The sequence below is a fragment of the Serinus canaria genome, chromosome 3, assembly GCF_022539315.1.
Source record: "Serinus canaria isolate serCan28SL12 chromosome 3, serCan2020, whole genome shotgun sequence".
NCBI lineage: Eukaryota > Metazoa > Chordata > Aves > Passeriformes > Fringillidae > Serinus > Serinus canaria.
This window is the reverse complement of record NC_066316.1, coordinates 103,608,833-103,625,806: the sequence shown is the minus strand read 5'-3', so window position 1 is coordinate 103,625,806 and position 16,974 is coordinate 103,608,833. Positions and strand designations below refer to the sequence as shown.

Here is a 16,974-nt window from a genome sequence, read left to right as displayed (position 1 = left end):
CTCAAGGCAATGAGGATTAGTCATCACCTTGACTTTTAAGTACATTTCCATATGCCACACAGAAAAAAAAAACTAAGGAAGCAGCTCCCCCAAAGGGAACTAAAACCACCATCCTCTGAAAGCTGCCAGACAGGTATTTCACCCAGTGGAAAAAAGCCAAATAAAAGCATGTGTAGGCAAGGAGCAAACTCTGGTCTGGTTCAACTCTATCCAGATGTACTGCTGCAAACAGAGGACTGTCTCCATGAATCACAACACTGCTCTCACAAGTGTCAGCATAGAATCTTTTAATACTTTACATAAAAAACTGCATACACTATAGTTTTATGTAAACATCATATACATCTCAGTTTTTGCCATGTCAGTTTATTAAAAAGTCTCAGTACCACTGTTGAGGGAAGAGGGAGTAAAGTAAACAAACATATATGGATACATTTGTTCTCTGAACCAGAGAAACAGAAAATTATTTTCACCTAGGTTGACCACCTTGTGAAAATAAGTTTTAAATAAACCTTGATTCTTTAAACTGCCCTTTACTACTAAAGTCTGATGTACTCACTGCATAAGTAACAGTGCTTTCACCCATTTTTTTTTCCAAGGCAAAAATATACAGTGGTTTTATTTTGTCTTGTGTTGAAATCAGTTTTAAACAAGACCCAGATGAGGTTACTGAGTAAGAATGTTTCCAATGCTACAGTGTTGTATGCAGATGATGAGTGCATTGAGTGTTTAATTTAAACATAAAAAATCCACCGAGTTGTGCAAAGTAACATCTTTTGAAAATAAACTTTTAAATAAACCCAAATCAACACACTTGCAGGAGACAACATTAAAAGTAAGGAGCAGGCACCAAAATCATAATATGGCGATCATCCCCTTGCTCACCCTGCCTCATCTGTCAGGAGGTGGATATCCAGCAAGCAGGACAGCTCAGCTTTACTTTCTGGCCTGGTGGCTTCTGCAGCTGGAGTCAGGTCATGGCTCCCGTTATCAGCAGGCATCAGTCACTCAGGGCAAGTTCCTTTGCACAACACAAGTCCCACCGGGACACCCCCTCCCCACCTCACTTTAAATAAGCACCCCCTGCACTACCCCAGTTTGCACAAGACAAAAAAGGTAACATATATACAGGCTTCGCTTGGGATGACCCTTCCCTCCCCTCCCAGTCTCGGTCTTCAGGGCACTAATTTCCACAGCAGGTCAGGCTCAGGCTGAAACATGTGAGGGAGAAGCAAGGATGCCGCAGGCAGCCTGGGAGAGGCAGCCCCTTTCCCAGCTCGCCTGGGTGGAGGCACATGCAGGCAGGAGGCAGAAGTCCCTTCGAGCATCTCCGCTCCACCGCCCTCCTCTTGCAAAAGAGAGGAGGCTGCCCGGGAGCAGCAGGTGTTGGCAAAGGGGCAGAACCGGGTGCAACGATTGCTCAGTCCAGGCTCAGCAGCTTTTTGTTGTTGAGTCCACGACTAACTCGCATGGGCCAGTGGTAGGAGAAGGCTTCTCCCCACTTTATTCCCAAGACTCAGGGCATGCAATTCCCCCCCTCCCTCCGTCCCCACGGCTGAGCAAGCACAACCCTTTATAGCCAAGGCTCAAGGAGCGTGCTCCCTCCCTCAGCCCCCACCCCATCCACAGCCAGTCCCTAGCGGAGGGGACAGGCAGATGCCGTGTGCGTGTATAACCCCGCTCCTCTCCACCTGCCAACAGGTGACCCAGGCGCTGTGCCCAGCGCCGCGCTCCAGACACGCCCTATAGCACTTTGCAGCAGTTGATGCAGCCGTTCTGGGTGCCGTAGCGCTTCTGCAGGGCTGCCCGGGTGGCAGTCTCGAAGACCTCCCGGACACCCTCCTTGGTCTTGGCCGAGCATTCCAGGTAGTCGTAGGCCTGGATGCGAATGGCCATGGCCCGGCCGTCCTCGGTGCGCACCGGCTCCTGCTTCATGCGGGCCAGCTCGTTCCGAACGTGCTCGTCGTTCCGCAGGTCCTTCTTGTTGGCCACCAGGATGATGGGGACGTTGGGGCAGAAGTGCTTGACTTCGGGCACCCACTTCTCCGGGATGTTCTCCAGCGAGTCCGGACTGTCCACAGAGAAGCACATGAGGATGACATCGGTGTCCGGGTAGGAAAGGGGACGCAGGCGGTCATAGTCCTCCTGGCCGGCCGTGTCCCACAGGGCCAGCTCCACCTGCTTGCCGTCCACCTCGATGTCCGCCACGTAGTTCTCGAAGACGGTGGGCACGTAGACCTCGGGGAACTCGTCCTTGCTGAAAACGATGAGGAGGCAAGTCTTGCCACAGGCACCGTCCCCCACCACCACTAGTTTTTTGCGGATGGCAGCCATGGCCAGGCTCGCCAAGCTGGCCTTGCCGTGCAGCAGGACGATGGCAGCGCCCTCCTCCCCGCGGCCGCCGCCTCCCGCTCCCTCTCGCTTCTCACAGGGCACCGTGGCGAGCCGGCCCGCGCAGGCAGGCGGGCGCGTCCTGCTCTCTTTGCTCACCGGCACCGCGCCGCCGTCCCTGCCTCGCGGGAGCGCTACAGCCGCAGGGTAGCGCCGCCGGCCCCGGAGCCCTGCGGTGGAAGCGGTGCCGCCGGTTCTCGCCCTCACGGAAACAAACGAAGACAACCGGCTCGGCTCAACCACTGCCGCAAGCTGCGGCCCGGCGCCGCTATTTAAAGGCGCTCGCGACTTTCTTAATATAGCTGACCAATGGGAAGGCAAGGAGTGAGGTCATCCCCGGCGGAGAGCGCTGCGATTGGCGGGCGGCCGCGGGCTGGAGGCGGGGCCGAGGCGGGCGGGGCAGCGGCCGGGCCGGGGCAGAGGGCCGGGGGTCGCGGCTGGCGGAGCCGTGCCGGAGGCGGCCGGGAGCTCCTGCTCCCGGTCTGAGCACTCCCGGCCCCGGGCGATCCCGACTCGGCGGCAGGGCAGGGCCGGTCCCCGCCGCAGTCTCACTGCTCGGGATGGCCGGTGTGAAGAGGCTGGGCGGGCACCCGAGGGGAACAGGGGGCGCCGCTGCGTCCCAGGTGCTGCTTTAAAGCCCCGGCAAAGTGAACAGAGAGTATTGCGGGCGCTTGAATAAAATGAAATGAAAGCGTCCGCTGCGTTCTACTGGAAAAGCGCTCGACTCCCTTCCTTAAAAAAAAATCATCATGTTCGACTCTCGCCAGCTCTTGGCCAAAAGGGAACGGGGGAATTGTAAACCGGGAGAAGCAGGCTTCAGTGCAGGCTTGAAATGAGCTGGCCTTTGGGTCTCAATTTTACAGGGATATCGGAAGTCACAGCCATGAAAAAATGAACGTGGTACATAAAGGGGCGCAAAGCCCTGTAGTGCGGGGTTGCTGGGAGGGCAGGGTGCGAGTCCCTCCACGGGAGGAGCTGGCAGGGCTGGGCTGGGCTGGGCCGGGCCGGGCCGGGCTGGGGGCGCTGGGGCGGCCGCAGTGCCGGGGGACTCACGGACACCCCCGGCAGCGACGCGCTCGGTCCCTGGTGCAGCTATCGCTGCTCAGCCGGGTGGTGTCCCAAACTTCTTCCCTGCGAGCTTTCCCACACAGACCCTGTCCTGCGGCTACTGCCTCTCGGGGCTGGATTCAAAGTGTCCCGTTTTCCTAGCCAGCACTGGCATTAGTGAATAGAACAAAAATGGGTGGTTTGTACAATACTGTTGTTATTAAAAATTGTATTTTAAAATACCCACTTGGAGAGTGAATGCATCACTGAGTGCATCAAATTGCCTGACAAGTTACTTGCATTAGACTGTTACAGAGGGGTGTGTGTCAATAGGGCAAAAGGTTCGTTTAATCCTGGGCATTGAAATAAAATTCACTTTCTGTTATATTTTTGTAATATCCATTACTCCCAGTCAAAAGAGCATGTCCCTGGATGCTGACGGACTAATTTGATCTTACAGGAGTTTGTACAGCACATTTTATGTGAACATAATAAAGTCAAACTGACTTTTTAAAGAATCCAGCAATAAAGTATAGACATAGACATGGATGTGGCCTTCGAGCGGGCCAAATTTCAGGCGTGCATCGTCCCTTTAAATCCGTTGTCACTGCTCACAGGCTTCAATTCTTCATAAAACTGTGTGGAAATCATCCCCGTGCTGCCGTGTCCTCCTGGCGATGGTGCAGTGGCAGCTTGTAGCTATTTTCTCCCCAGTCCCAAGCAGGTTAATGCCGCTCGGGGGGGCAGACGGAGGGAATTTGCTGAGCATTCCCCCGTTCCATGGAAACCCCACCAAGCCGCCGCTGCCCGCACCGCCCTCGGCCGCGCCGCGCTGACCGCGGGGCCCCAGCGCCCTCTCGCGGCTGCGCTGCGCCTTGCACCGCCCTGCGCCTGCTCCGTGCGGCTCCGCAGCTGGAACAGCCACAGCTGGAACAGCCCGCCGCTGGAACTGCCCGCCGCTGGAACTGCCCGCAGCTGGAACAATCCGCAGCTGGAACAACCCACCGCTGCAAAAATCCTCCTCTGCGACTGCTTCATCCGTCGTGAGAGGTGCTGCTTAAGTGTACTTCTGATAACGCTTGTATTTGACTTTTGAATCATGCCTGGGTGTTTGGTTTTGTCTTTTCAGGAGCAAAACGTTTTGTTAAATAGAAAAAGGGATAATACAAACGAGCAGTCACGTGTGTTTTGTTAATTAGAAAAAGGAATAATGCAAACGAGCAGTTACTTTGGTCGACTCGTCTGTGCTGTGCCGCGGAAGGCAGGTAAATAAGCAGCTTATTCATTTCAAAGCACACGGCTCTGTTGTTGCCCAGAGTGCTGCTGGCAATTACCGGTGTGCCTCAAGTGTCCCAAATTCATACTGCTTAACTCTTTAAAGGCTTCAAAGCAGGGTGACGTCATCCAAATTGTCTGCTGGTTCCAACTTCCAAATTGTGCAGAGGAATTGCTCCACAAATGTCCAGCTAACCCAAGTTAAATCCATAGCATGAATTTTTCTTGTAACTGAGCAGTACACATATATTTGTAGCACCCATTATGGTCTGAGCCATAACAGCTTCATTTTCAAGTGGAGTCTCACATCTCTGGTCTTCCACACAGCTGCACTGAAAGCAAAGTGCCTGATGTTTCATCTCTCACCTTGCAAGACAGACTTCAGCAAAGGCTATGTAGCTCCTTGACCAAGGGTTTCAAATGCTTTATAAGTCTTTTTTCCAGAAGCTTTATATCATGAGACTCAGCCCTGGGACCGACTCAGGCTGAGATCACACAAATCCCTGTTCTGGGGTACACTCCAGCAACAGCCTCTGTGGGGAACATCTAAGTCACTGTGGTTATTACACATCTGTAATTAGCCAATGTGTCCACCTCATGTATTTTAGGGCTGAATTTTAACTTATGTTGTAACTTTTATATTTTCTGCATCAATCTGCATGATATGCTGAACTATAGTTCTTTAAGCAGCCTGAATCTTCTCTTCTAGTGATCCCAAAATGTGCACTCTCTAAGTACAGCATTACAGCATTAGTTCTGCTGCACCACATACATCTGTATGATTGATAAAGAGAGCATGAATTAGGAGACAGAAGACACCACTTGTTTGCTTTTATTGCTTGTGCTGATGGTTTTGAGATTAAAACTCAGATTTTGTTGGGTTTTTTTTATTATTATTTAATTCAAGTGGCTTTTTTTTTGTTGAGAAGACAGTTCCTGTCAATTACTGGAGATTGTTTCCAGATTATATTCCCCCCCTGCTCTTCTTCTCAGCAGATTTTCTAAAGGGCATGTCTGTAACTCAGATAATTTGTGTTCAAGTGTAAATCTGTACCAAAAGCATGAAAGCTCAGTGGGGAAGGCAATCTTTCTCCTTTTTGTCAACAAGTAGGCAAGTAAGTACATTGCCTGCTGTGGCATAACATGCTGAGGGAGCCATGTGTCCTCTAATGGCCCACAAAGTCCTGCATGCTGGCTTGTAATGCAGGCATCAGACATCCTGCAGTCCTCGTGCAGGCAAAGCTTCTCAGCAAAGTGGGGAAGGCAAGAGGCAGTGAAATATGAGCAGTTCACAGGCTAGGGAAAAAACTCAGCTAGTGGAAAAGCACAGGAAAAGCTCTGGGTAGATGGGAGAGAACGGGCAGGAATGGTGAGTATCTGTCTCCCTAAGATGAAGAGTTTGTGGCACATTGAGGAACCAGAGCTTGCTGTGTGTCACTGCAGGTCCATTGCTTTCCAGCATTCCTGGAGAAAGCAGAGTTTAACTCTCAGAGCCCCTTGGGATCGGTGCCCTCAGCAGACAGTCCAGACTGATCTACCTAGAAACTGGAATGCCAAGGCACAGCAGGAGAAGGTGAAATGACCTATGTGTTTTCATACAGAGGTTTATGCTATGTACAGTGCACATGAAAACACACCACCCCAAAAAAGAAATGCTATCATGACTAAAGAGCTGTATGGGATCCACTGGCATTGCTCTTCCAGGGAATAAGAGAGGTCAGTTAGAAGCTGTGATCATTTTTTGCCAGTTCTTATAGCAAGACTATAAAATTCATACTTTAGTAGGACTCAGGAAGTACGGGTTGGCAGAGTAAAATTATACCACTACAGTAAATTAAAGTGGCCTTTTGTCTCTAGCTGAGTTCAAATTAAATCAAAAAAAGTTCCTCATCCTTAGGCAAGAATTTTTAGACCTGCAACCCCTCATCTCAGTTAAAGAACCCTTCTGCAGCTGAATGAAATAAATGAGCTGACCACATAACTATTATGGATACTAATCATGTTACATATCTACATCACCAATAATGCCTTTGGAAACAGTTCTCTCTGCAGAGAGAGACAAAACTTGTCACCCTCTGGTTCCCTTTGTTCCCAATTTTTACTGACTGCAGCCACCTTGCAGTCTTTGTCTAGCAGGAAAGCTGAGACAGTAAAAATTGTTTGTCCAATGCCAACAAGATAGCAGGGAATTCAGTCTCTATCTGGAGTTCAAGATAATATCCTTAACAGTGGGAAGAAGTTCTTTATCTTTAGACTCTCCAGTGGATGTATTTCATTCCACTGCTTTGAGGATGGTCAGACACTGGAAAAGGCTGCCCACAGAGACTGTGGGGCCTCCATCCCTGGGCATATTCAAAACCCTGCTGGACACAGTCCTGAGCAGCCTGCTGTAGTTGATCTGCTCTGAGCACGGCAAGGTGGAGTAGATAACCCCTCCTCACCTCATCCATTCTTTGGTTCTGCAATTCATTTCTTTGTGATGCCTCAGCAGATCTGGAAAGTGATGTTTGGAGGGTCTCTCTGGCAGGTCTGCTCCTGTTTCACACCCCAGCACTGTCAGCCCACATTCCACCAGGCACACTCAGTTCTGGAGCGCTCACACAGGATGAGTCTGACTCAATAGGAACCAGGAAACTTCTGAAGTAAACATGTTGTGATTTGCTAATGATTTGTGTAATTTCCACTTTATTGGCAGTACAGTAGATTTCTTTAAAAAACAATGATGTCATATGGTTCTCCATGTAGATTTATTTGCTATATTGAGAGACATTAACCTATTCCTTTAATTACTGTGGTCTTTGTGGCGGTCTTTGAAGTGTGGTGGTCAGTTCTCTCTGCAGGGGAACCTGTGACCTGAGGAAGCTGAGGCAGCAACAATATTAGAAGAAACTGATCTGAGGGAAGGCAGTTGATGGTGGAAATTACTATCCTGGAGGTAACAAACTTCTATTTCATATCATTTAACCATGACTCTGAAGACTGAGAACACGTTCTTAATTCCCACATGATAACTGATCTGTGAGCAAAAGCAGCATGGGTGCACACAGAAGAGCTACTGCCATTGTAGAATTCCACTAACAGATCATGGCAGGAAAATGTCAATAAAACCAATCTGGAAAGTTATTCACTACAGTGTTTTGCATTCCATCTCACTCACAAAATTAAGCCATTCAATCTAAAAAAGAATTAAATCTGTTATGGACTGGACACTGACCATAAACAATATCTGAGATGAAAAAACAGAAATATAGGGTACTGAAGGAATCTTGGTTACATCCAGATTTGGCTTATACCTTAATTTTTTGATTTATAATCAAGAACAGGGTAGTCACAATTTCAGAAAATTCTGATGTCAGAGAATTAAAAGATGGAAAAAAATAGGGAAGAAAGGTATGGGGGGAAAAAAGGAGATAAGGGAAATTCCAAACTAATGGAATTTCTCTGCTCTCCTCATTCTGCCCTTCACAAAAGCTTAAAAACAAAAACAAACACATCCTGGGAATATGTCATTTTGTACTTCATCTTTATTTTCAAGAAGTGGCTGCTTTTAGGAGAAAAATAGCTGTAGCTAGAGATCAACCCCGTAAAATGTGCTTCACCTTTCCTCAGTGCCATGAACACCTTCCCAAGTCCTATGAGCCAGTGTTGACACTGCTGACACAGGTAGAAGGGGAAGAGATGAACCTCATTCTCTTGGATGTGCCAGGGAAGGACAAAGTGGGTTACTGAGATCTCTGCCCAGTGTTCCACAAGGATGTAAACATCTACAGGGGTTACTTTAATGTGCTTCTACATGGACAGGACTGGCTTACAGCAAAACGTCCTTGATTTTTGGGTTCGAGAAATCAAAGTGTTCTGCCTCACAGTACCTATTATTCCAGGGGCTGCCAAGATAGAACTAAGGTATTAAGAAGAAACTACTCCAGGCAAGGAGACAATTAACACTACAGAAGGAGAAGCTTAGGCTGCCAGCGTTGGGGCACATGCTTACCTGGGCTGCTCTGCCAAGACAAAAGAAGGTGATGATAGAAGCCTGGAGATCATTAACCAAGTGCATTACATGAGGAAAGGAGGAGAAAAAAACACTATAGGCACTGCCAAATGTTGTGAGAAGGGAACATTATTTTGTGGTTGGATTTCATCATGTGCAAAGGTAAGCAGATGTCTTTGTTGCTGTTGTTTTTGTGCTATAAAGGCTGCTTATATGTTATAGGAGGAAAACATCCCTTATCTGCAAAACATCACACTTGAAAGCTGGATTTGTTTCTTTCTCCACCTCCAGTAGAGGCTGAAGAGAACAATTCTAGGTTTGAGATGTGGAACCAGTCCTGAGAAATGGAGATGACCAAGCTACCATTCTCCATGGAGGTTTTTTGGTCCAGGGAGTTACACAGAGGCTAGGACAGAAACATAAACCAGCACTACTGGGACAAGCACAAGAACATGTGTTTAGTGAATCTTTTAGTGAATTCTTTTAGTGAATTTAATCCCGGATTTCTGGCTGTAAGACTCAGTGGCAAACAGCTGTGCTGACAAAGTTTCCTTCCATACACTTCCTTGAAGGGTGTCCTTAGGGAAGAGTGTCACCACACAAGTATCCAATAGTCTGCTGTGCTAATAGCAGCAGGTTTCTGGCTGGCAGAGCAGGTCTGACTTTCTCTAGGATTCATTTGCAGAGCTGGCCCAGGCTTGGTTCCATACATGCAACAGGAATGCAATGTATAGCCTAGAGTACAATGGAGACAGTGCTATCTCCACCTCTTCTTCAGGCACAGGTGAATTATCTGGGGTATACCAACCTGGATTTGGGGTAGGATAGTCCAGGTCATGATTGAATTCCTATCTTAAAAGTAGAGGAAAAGACTAGACTTCAATTTCTACACCTCTTTGTTCTTATAATCTGAATGTATGTTAAGTTTTTCTGTCTTTCTGTAGCACTTGCAGGCAGAGGACATAAAGAAGAGGGAAAGCCAGCAACCATGCTGTCAACTTTGCAAGTCATTAACAATCTGGAAAGAGACTGAAACATACTGTCAACCTAAGCAGAACATCTCAGAGAGGCACAGAGATGGAACAAAATGGAAAGATTTTGGGTGCAACTCCCCATTCCTCCCCTCTGAGAAGCACTGGGCCCTGGCAGCCCAAAGAACTGAGTTATGAACTGAAATTAAAGGCACAAGGCTGGAAGGAGGCAAGTAATGTGACTGCAGGGTTTGAAGGCACATGCTGAGACACAGAAATGGACAGAGAAATATTCTGAGGTGAACCTCTTCTGATCCTGAAGTGAAGGTACAGCACTAATTGAGTGTAACTGTCATGAACTAGGAGAACATGGAAATCTGTCCCTTTGTTTTGCTGCCTTCCTTCATGTTGGTGTCATCACTCTGGCAGCCTGGTTAAAGTTTCCCAGAGGAAACAAAATGAGAACAAAGACAAATTTCTAAACTGATTATGAACCTGGAGCTGTACACTTTGCAAATGAGCTTTTCCAGGTGAGAGACCTAGCAAAATACACAATTAAGATTTTTTTCTTATCCGCTCTTCCCACCATTATTTGTCTAGGAATGCTGGGGCTGGCCAGAATTGGATGGATTGCTGCTTTCCTCCTACATCACTTTTTGGTAGCAGTTTGAAGTCCACAATCACACTGTGCCAGAACAACAAATCCTTCAAGGATGACATTTCCAAAAGTACCTTTCTTCCAAGAATCTCTGACTGCTTTTCAACATGGATTACCAGCCCATCTCTTGGTGATAAGTAGGTGTTATTTCCATCTTCAAACTGAGAAACTCAAACTGCTGCCTAAAGTAACTGTGAATCATCTACTTCCTGGAGCTTTCTTTGCCTTGTTTTCCCATACCCTTTCCCTTTTGTCTCCTGGGCCATTCTTAACTTAAATTTCCTCTCCTCTCTGTCTATAATAATCCCCTCGATGCAATCTAATGTTCTACCCAAACTTTAAAACTCACCTATTTTCCACCCCCCACCCTTGCCCGTATGCAGCCTGGGCATGCCTATGTGCTGTGCATAAGTGCTCTCCTGATTCAGGCAGTAGCTTCAATTGAGCCTTTCAAAGAGCTGTATTTATGTAGATAGGTTTAAATTGTTATTTCCACCCTGTATGTGCATGTGTGGGTGGGGAGGATTAGTCTGCAGACAAGTTAAAGAGCACAGGTGTCTCAGGTGCCTCTGATGTGGAGCACTGAACTGGAGAGAAGCAGTTTTGCAAAGATTCTCAGCACTTACTGCTCCCCCCACTCGGAAAGTTCAGACCACTTGGGTGAATCAGAGCTCTCACTACCTGGTGCTGAGTAAGACACTGGGCAGCATAGCAGCATATTGCCTGGTGTCTGCTTCCAGTCTAAATAAACAAGTGCTTTCCTCCAGAAGGGTGTTTTGTTCAAGATAAGGGTAACTGGTTTCACTTCCAGTATTCACTGTACATCTCTGAATTAAACTGTTGTTACACTGACCTTAGTTTCTGTTTCTTAACATTAATTTTTTTTTTTAATGGGAAATAGAAAGTTGGCAATCTGTTTCCACTGGATACTCCCCTGCAACTGGAAAAGAGAAACTCAGGGGAGGTTTTTCATAATCTTTTCTTAACCTGTATAATTTCCCTTTTTTGCCACTTCTGTGAAAAAAATCAACAATCTCCCTCTGTATCTGTCTCAGAGCACTTCTTCAAAACATGTTTACTATGAGGCTAAGAAATTGATTTGGCTGAAGCCCATATTTTAGGGTATCTGTCTCCCAAGAGAAATCCAGGCTGGATAGTTCCTGTTCTGTATTTTAGCATTGTTGTGTGATCCAGCAGTCAGTGTATTATCCTAAGGCATCTGTATCTGGGGTTGCTTCTCTATTCCACCTCAGGCTATGTCTGCATGGCTGTACACAAGAAGATGTGCATGTCTGCCCTGCCAGGTAGCTGGAAAGAAGCAGTACCCCATGGCAGGAGGGTGCTAGCTCACCTTTCCCACTTAGGAATGTGTCCCCAGATCCTGTGCAGCCCCCAGTGCAGGGACACCTGCCAGGTGACACTGGGCTCCTACCCACAGGCCTGCTGGCGTGGGTATTGCACTCACTCCTGGGAGGAACTCAGACTTTACCTGTGGAAGAACTCAGATATGAGCCATAGAAGAGCTGGAAAGTCTGTAGGAGACTGATACTTGGAAAATGATACATGCCCATATCTTAAGCTTGGAACAAAAATTAATTAGTGATGAATCCATGCAGAAGCAAACTGCCAGCAGTCAATACCCAGGCTAAGCTTGAGCCAAAGTGCTCTTCTCTAATGTAAGTCATGCTGCCAGGGTTGGAGGGGAAAGGAGAAGAAAGAGAGGGAAAGGAAACTGTTTTATTAACCTTTATTTTTTTTCTTACTTTTGTGTATTTAAATATTAAACATGAGTATTTATTAGGAAAATAAACAGAAAGGAAAGAAAGTGTTATGGAACTAGTATTTATTAGAAATAAATTAGAAAGGAAAGAAGTGCTATGGAACAGAAGATGGAAATTAAATGAAGCTCATATATCATTCAACAGGGCCATTTCTAAGATGAAAAACACTATTTGCTCCTCATCACCACAGCTGTCCAATTGAAACAGCAGGGGAATTCATACTATATTAGGTGAATATGATGTTAAACAGTACAATTTGGGATTTCAGTGAAGCAAATATGCAAATAAATGATATTGATGTATGCAGCAAAAATAAGACTAAATAAATAAATAAATAAAGTGCATAACAATAAGAAAACAGTATGTGAGAGCAATTTTCCATTTTCATTGCAAAGATACTTTATGCATTCCATGAAATAGTGTTGCAGTAGCCGCATGCTTAAGAATGTCATCAAGGCAAGGTTTGTAGACAAGCTGACTTAGTTAGGAAAAGAACAGAGAAGCTCTTGGACACTCAAATCTTCAAACATCTCCTCCAGATCCCATTTGATAAAGGACCTGATTTCCCCCCATAGAGTGCTACAGCCCATGATAAGCCACAAAAACCATGACAATCTAGAATGTGTTTTGTGCAGAGATGTAGGAAGAACCTGATGGCTTCAGAGACATCTACAAAGTGATATATCAGCAGTGCTTTAGCAGAAACCTTCCTGCACAGCACCAGAGCAGGGCTGTGGAAGGAGGAGCAGTTTAAAACTAAAAAAGCCCCATGTGTTCTCTCATTTTTATTGCCTGTTTTGCAGATGCAGTGGGGAGAGGGTAATGTCTTGCTTAACAGACCATTCTCCATTTTGCATTAGTTTCTTATGTAAATAGTCTTCCTAGTGGACAGTCTATCAGTCTACCTACTAATTCATCTGTTTACTCCAACATCTTCAGACAGGAAGCATGTTCTCTTTTATGAAAATAGATTCTCTTAGGCTTTTGTCTCAGTTTTCTTCATAATGTCTTGCCACTCAATCAAATTCATTTTGTGAAATGTACTGCATCTGTTTTAAATAATTCATCATCTTGTACCTCTGCAATCTCTTGGAGAATGTCAAAGTGATACAAGAGCCTGGAATTTGTTATTGTATTTTGATAGAGATACAGGGCTGGATCATGGTATTCCTCCACAGCAACTCAGAGCAGCATATGAAAAGGAGGAAAGACTGCAAGTTTTTGCCAAAACTAAATTCTATCTTTCTCTAAGGCCTTGAAAGTTTCATCTCTGCTAGTGGACTTGTCCACCACTGAAACTATCTCTGCACTGTTGATGGGCTCACATTTCACTCTGCTCAGTTGCCCAAGACATGTTTTATGACCGCTACCTCCAGGGTCAGGGTGCCACAGCTTTTGGAGAGGACTTGTCTCAGCACATCCCTCAGGCTGTGCCTGTTGAGGGAACAGATTGGTAGACAAACATTCAGCTCATGAATCACACCCATGACTGGTTTCTGAGCAGTTTGATGCCATTGGGAGCAACTTTGCCAGCTCAGGTGTGGCTGAGCCAAGCAGTGTTGCAAGGTGTATACGCCTGGGTGCTGGGAATAGGGGATTTAGCTGCCTGTCATCATCCAGGCTTGACTGAGAGGGAGTTTGTAAGCTTGAAGACACTAAAAGGAGTCTTTTCTCTCTTTCAACCCTTTTGCCCAGGCAGTAGGACAGTCTTGGCAGGACTGTCCTTGGCTCCCACCTGACTGCAGGCCCAAGTGAACAGGTCACTATCACAGGCTGGCAAATCCAGTGGCCCAGTAGAGGCAAGGCTGCTGCAGGTCCCTGGCCCCAGGGCCAGCTGTCAGTGGGGCTCAGTGTGTGTTCCCAGTAGGCACAGGAGCACAAACACACTCAGATCTGGGTACACACGTGATCTGTTCCACAGAAATGCTCAACACACACTCAAACACAACCAGCTCCAAGGGCCTCATCCTGTTCTGCTCTCCGGCAGATCATGATGAAATCCCATCAATAGAATATTTTTTAAAATATATTTTATATATATTTATATGGACTTATATAGAGTGCAGACCCCTCCAGCCACTATCCTGAAACACTCAAGTTTACACAGGAGCTGGTCCCTGGATCCTCACATCTCCAGTTGGCTCTTGCACAGACACACACAATCAGGTCTCAGCTGACTTCCAGGCTCCACAATACCCCCAGTAGCTGGCCAGGACCCCCTAGTCCCTCCAGTAGCCAATACAGAGATCTCTGGTGCCTCCAAATCCAGACCAGGCTTATGGTTGCTTTGGTACCTGTCTGCTAAAGCCTTTTATCCTACTCACCTGTTACTCCAGGTGCTTGACATTCACCAGTGGTTCACCTAGGCTCCCAACACATGTGCACACAGAGCAGAGAGTCTCTCACCCATGAAAAGCCTCTGAAGTGGAGTTCAAGGAGAAGACAAGCCCTTCTGACCAGGTGCAAGGCACAGCCACCAGACAAGGCAGCCAGCCAACCCTTGACATGCCTCTGGCCCCTTTTATCTCCTCATCATTGTGTTTTTCCGCCCTTATTCCTTTCCAAACGACCAAGATCCCTCCCTTTCCCCCTGCATTGTTCCTCCTCCTCTAAAGATCCCATAGTAAGTCTTATGCAATTCCAAGATGCTCCTCCTCTGTGTCCCATACTGTGTCCTGTACCCCTTACCCCCTCAGTCCACACAGCCTTTCCCTTTAGCTCAGGAGTGCCCCAGGCTGAGAGCCCCGGGACAGCCCTGAGAGGGGCTGCACTGGGGCTCATGTCCCCTGCTGAGGGTTTCTGGGGTTCCCCCTGTCAGGACCCAGGACATTCCTCTGACTGCCCTGGATGACTTGAGACCCTGGCAGGGGGCTCAGAGACCTTGGCACAGGGTCAAAAACACCTGTGCCTTCAATTTTAGCCCATGGAAAAATTACCAACTTTGTGTGAAGATTTACAAGCCACAAGAGTTTGAGTAGAATGACAGTTCATTTGTCACAGGGTGAAAAAGTAGAATTTTAGGGTTTTAGAATGGGGGTTCAAGAAGCAAGGTGGAGAAATCTGGGTGTGTCCTGTCCTTCTTCTCCTTCTTCTTGTCCTCCATCTTCTGCTGGGATGGTGACACTTCTGGATTGGTTTAGAGACAGACTGTCTAACATAGGTGATAGGTATTGGAAAGTAATTGTAAATATTGTACACGTAGTTTGTAATATAAAAAGTTAACACCACCCCAAGGGCAGGGGCTGTGCCACAACCCAACCTGCTGGACAGATCTCAGCAGGTCAGAGAAAGAATGGAATAGGTAAGAGAAAATAAACAACCTTGAAAAGCAGAACTGACGAATCTTGGCTTCTTCGGCCGCGGGGCTGGGAAAAAAACTTTCTAATACCTCGGGGGTCATCTCAAGCACAGAAACCTGAGACCCCCCCACTGCCTCTGATCCACATGTTCCTGTGTCACACTCCCCAGCCACCATGGGAAGACACTTTGGGGTGTGCCACAGGCTGTGCCCATCATGGACAGCTGCCTGCCAACACTTACCCTGGAGGGAAGTGAAATGTAGCTATGCTTAAAGCCTTTGGCAGGTTAAAGCCTAAATAAATATTTATCAACGGCCAGAGGTAGAAGAGAGAGATAATAAAAATTCATCTTTTGGAAGGCTCCCTGTCCACCAGTTTTCTGCAGGAAGGTAAATTTAAATTAATGTTGCACTTAAGCATTGCTTTGCTTTTAAAAACAATGAATGGGCTCGGGTGCATTTCCAGTGACCTGCTGTAAACCTGGCACATGCTGCATCAGTAGCAAATTGCCAATAGATTATGAGGCTCTGAAAATATGAGGGAGGCAGCTCAGACTTTTTCTTCTTTTTATCCCAGTCTCATTGGAAAGAGCACACTGGCTTCTTTCCCAGCAACTGGAGATCAAGACCCACAGGACTCCGTCTGCCTCTGCCATGGTTGTCAGAGCATCACCATGGCCCCCCTCACTAAACCAACACTTCAGCCTCATGCAGGGACCACAGAGGAACAGGTGAGGGATTGGGGATGAGCAGGACCCAACATCACCAAAACAAGCTTGTTATTTTCTTCCCCTGAAACCCAGACAGCTGGGTTCCCATTAAAATTAGACAGATATGGAAAAGCCTCATGGTAACCCCTACCAGCCTTTTTTGACACACTTCTGTGATGATTGCCATATGGATCAAGAGATGAGATGGCAAACTCAGCACTGCCTTTTTGTTTTGTGTTCATAGAGATGCAAACATGAGGGGTTGGATCATCCCAGAGCAGAGGGAAGTGCCCCTGATGGTGACGTCCCTTGTTTGTCTGGCCACAACCCAGCTGCTTTAAGACCATGGCAAATCGTCACATCTGATAAACTCTGTTAACCAGAGATCTCCGCAGATTCTCAGTCTGTCAAGAAAAGACAATAATACAAAGACATTAGTTGCCATTACCACAGGGCTTCCCTATGTGGTCATCCTCCAAGACCCCTGGGGAAAGAGAGAGCCCTGGGACAATCTTTACTCACTTTGACTCATTGGGAAGCCATCCACCCAGTGCAGGATCTGTCTTGGCACTTAGTCTGCTGCCTCATCTCAGCTACAAATTAGTGTTAAACATAAATGTTATTTATCTCTAATTAATTATTAAGGCAATGTGTAACAGCACTCAGGAAAGATCATATTGGTGTTTGTCTGGATACAGCCCTCCCTAAATCACACTGAAATCTGACTTCCCTCCTGCTTAAGCAGATTACTTCAGTCTCAGTGTTGGTACATAAGGAGAAGATTTGTCACCCTTCTGGAAAATCAATAGGCTCTTGGCAAACTGGCTTCAGTGCTGTAAATCATCCTGATGG

The 16,974-nt window shown here is 46.9% G+C and overlaps 1 protein-coding gene and 1 long non-coding RNA gene across 2 annotated transcripts; one reads left to right on the top strand and one right to left on the bottom strand.

Annotated features, from left to right (window-relative positions):
* Positions 1 to 270: 270 nt before the first annotated feature.
* On the bottom strand, positions 271 to 2,632 carry RHOB (ras homolog family member B). The gene has a single exon (XM_030236396.2). It carries the CDS (start codon positions 2,332 to 2,334, stop codon positions 1,744 to 1,746), a length of 591 nt encoding a protein of 196 aa, XP_030092256.1. The 5' UTR covers positions 2,335 to 2,632; the 3' UTR covers positions 271 to 1,743.
* A 1,759-nt stretch (positions 2,633 to 4,391) lies between these two features.
* On the top strand, positions 4,392 to 11,436 carry LOC108963240 (uncharacterized). The gene is made up of 4 exons (XR_003945713.2): positions 4,392 to 4,703; positions 7,542 to 7,648; positions 8,595 to 8,866; positions 9,649 to 11,436. It is a non-coding gene; the product is annotated as an uncharacterized LOC108963240 (long non-coding RNA).
* Positions 11,437 to 16,974: the final 5,538 nt, after the last annotated feature.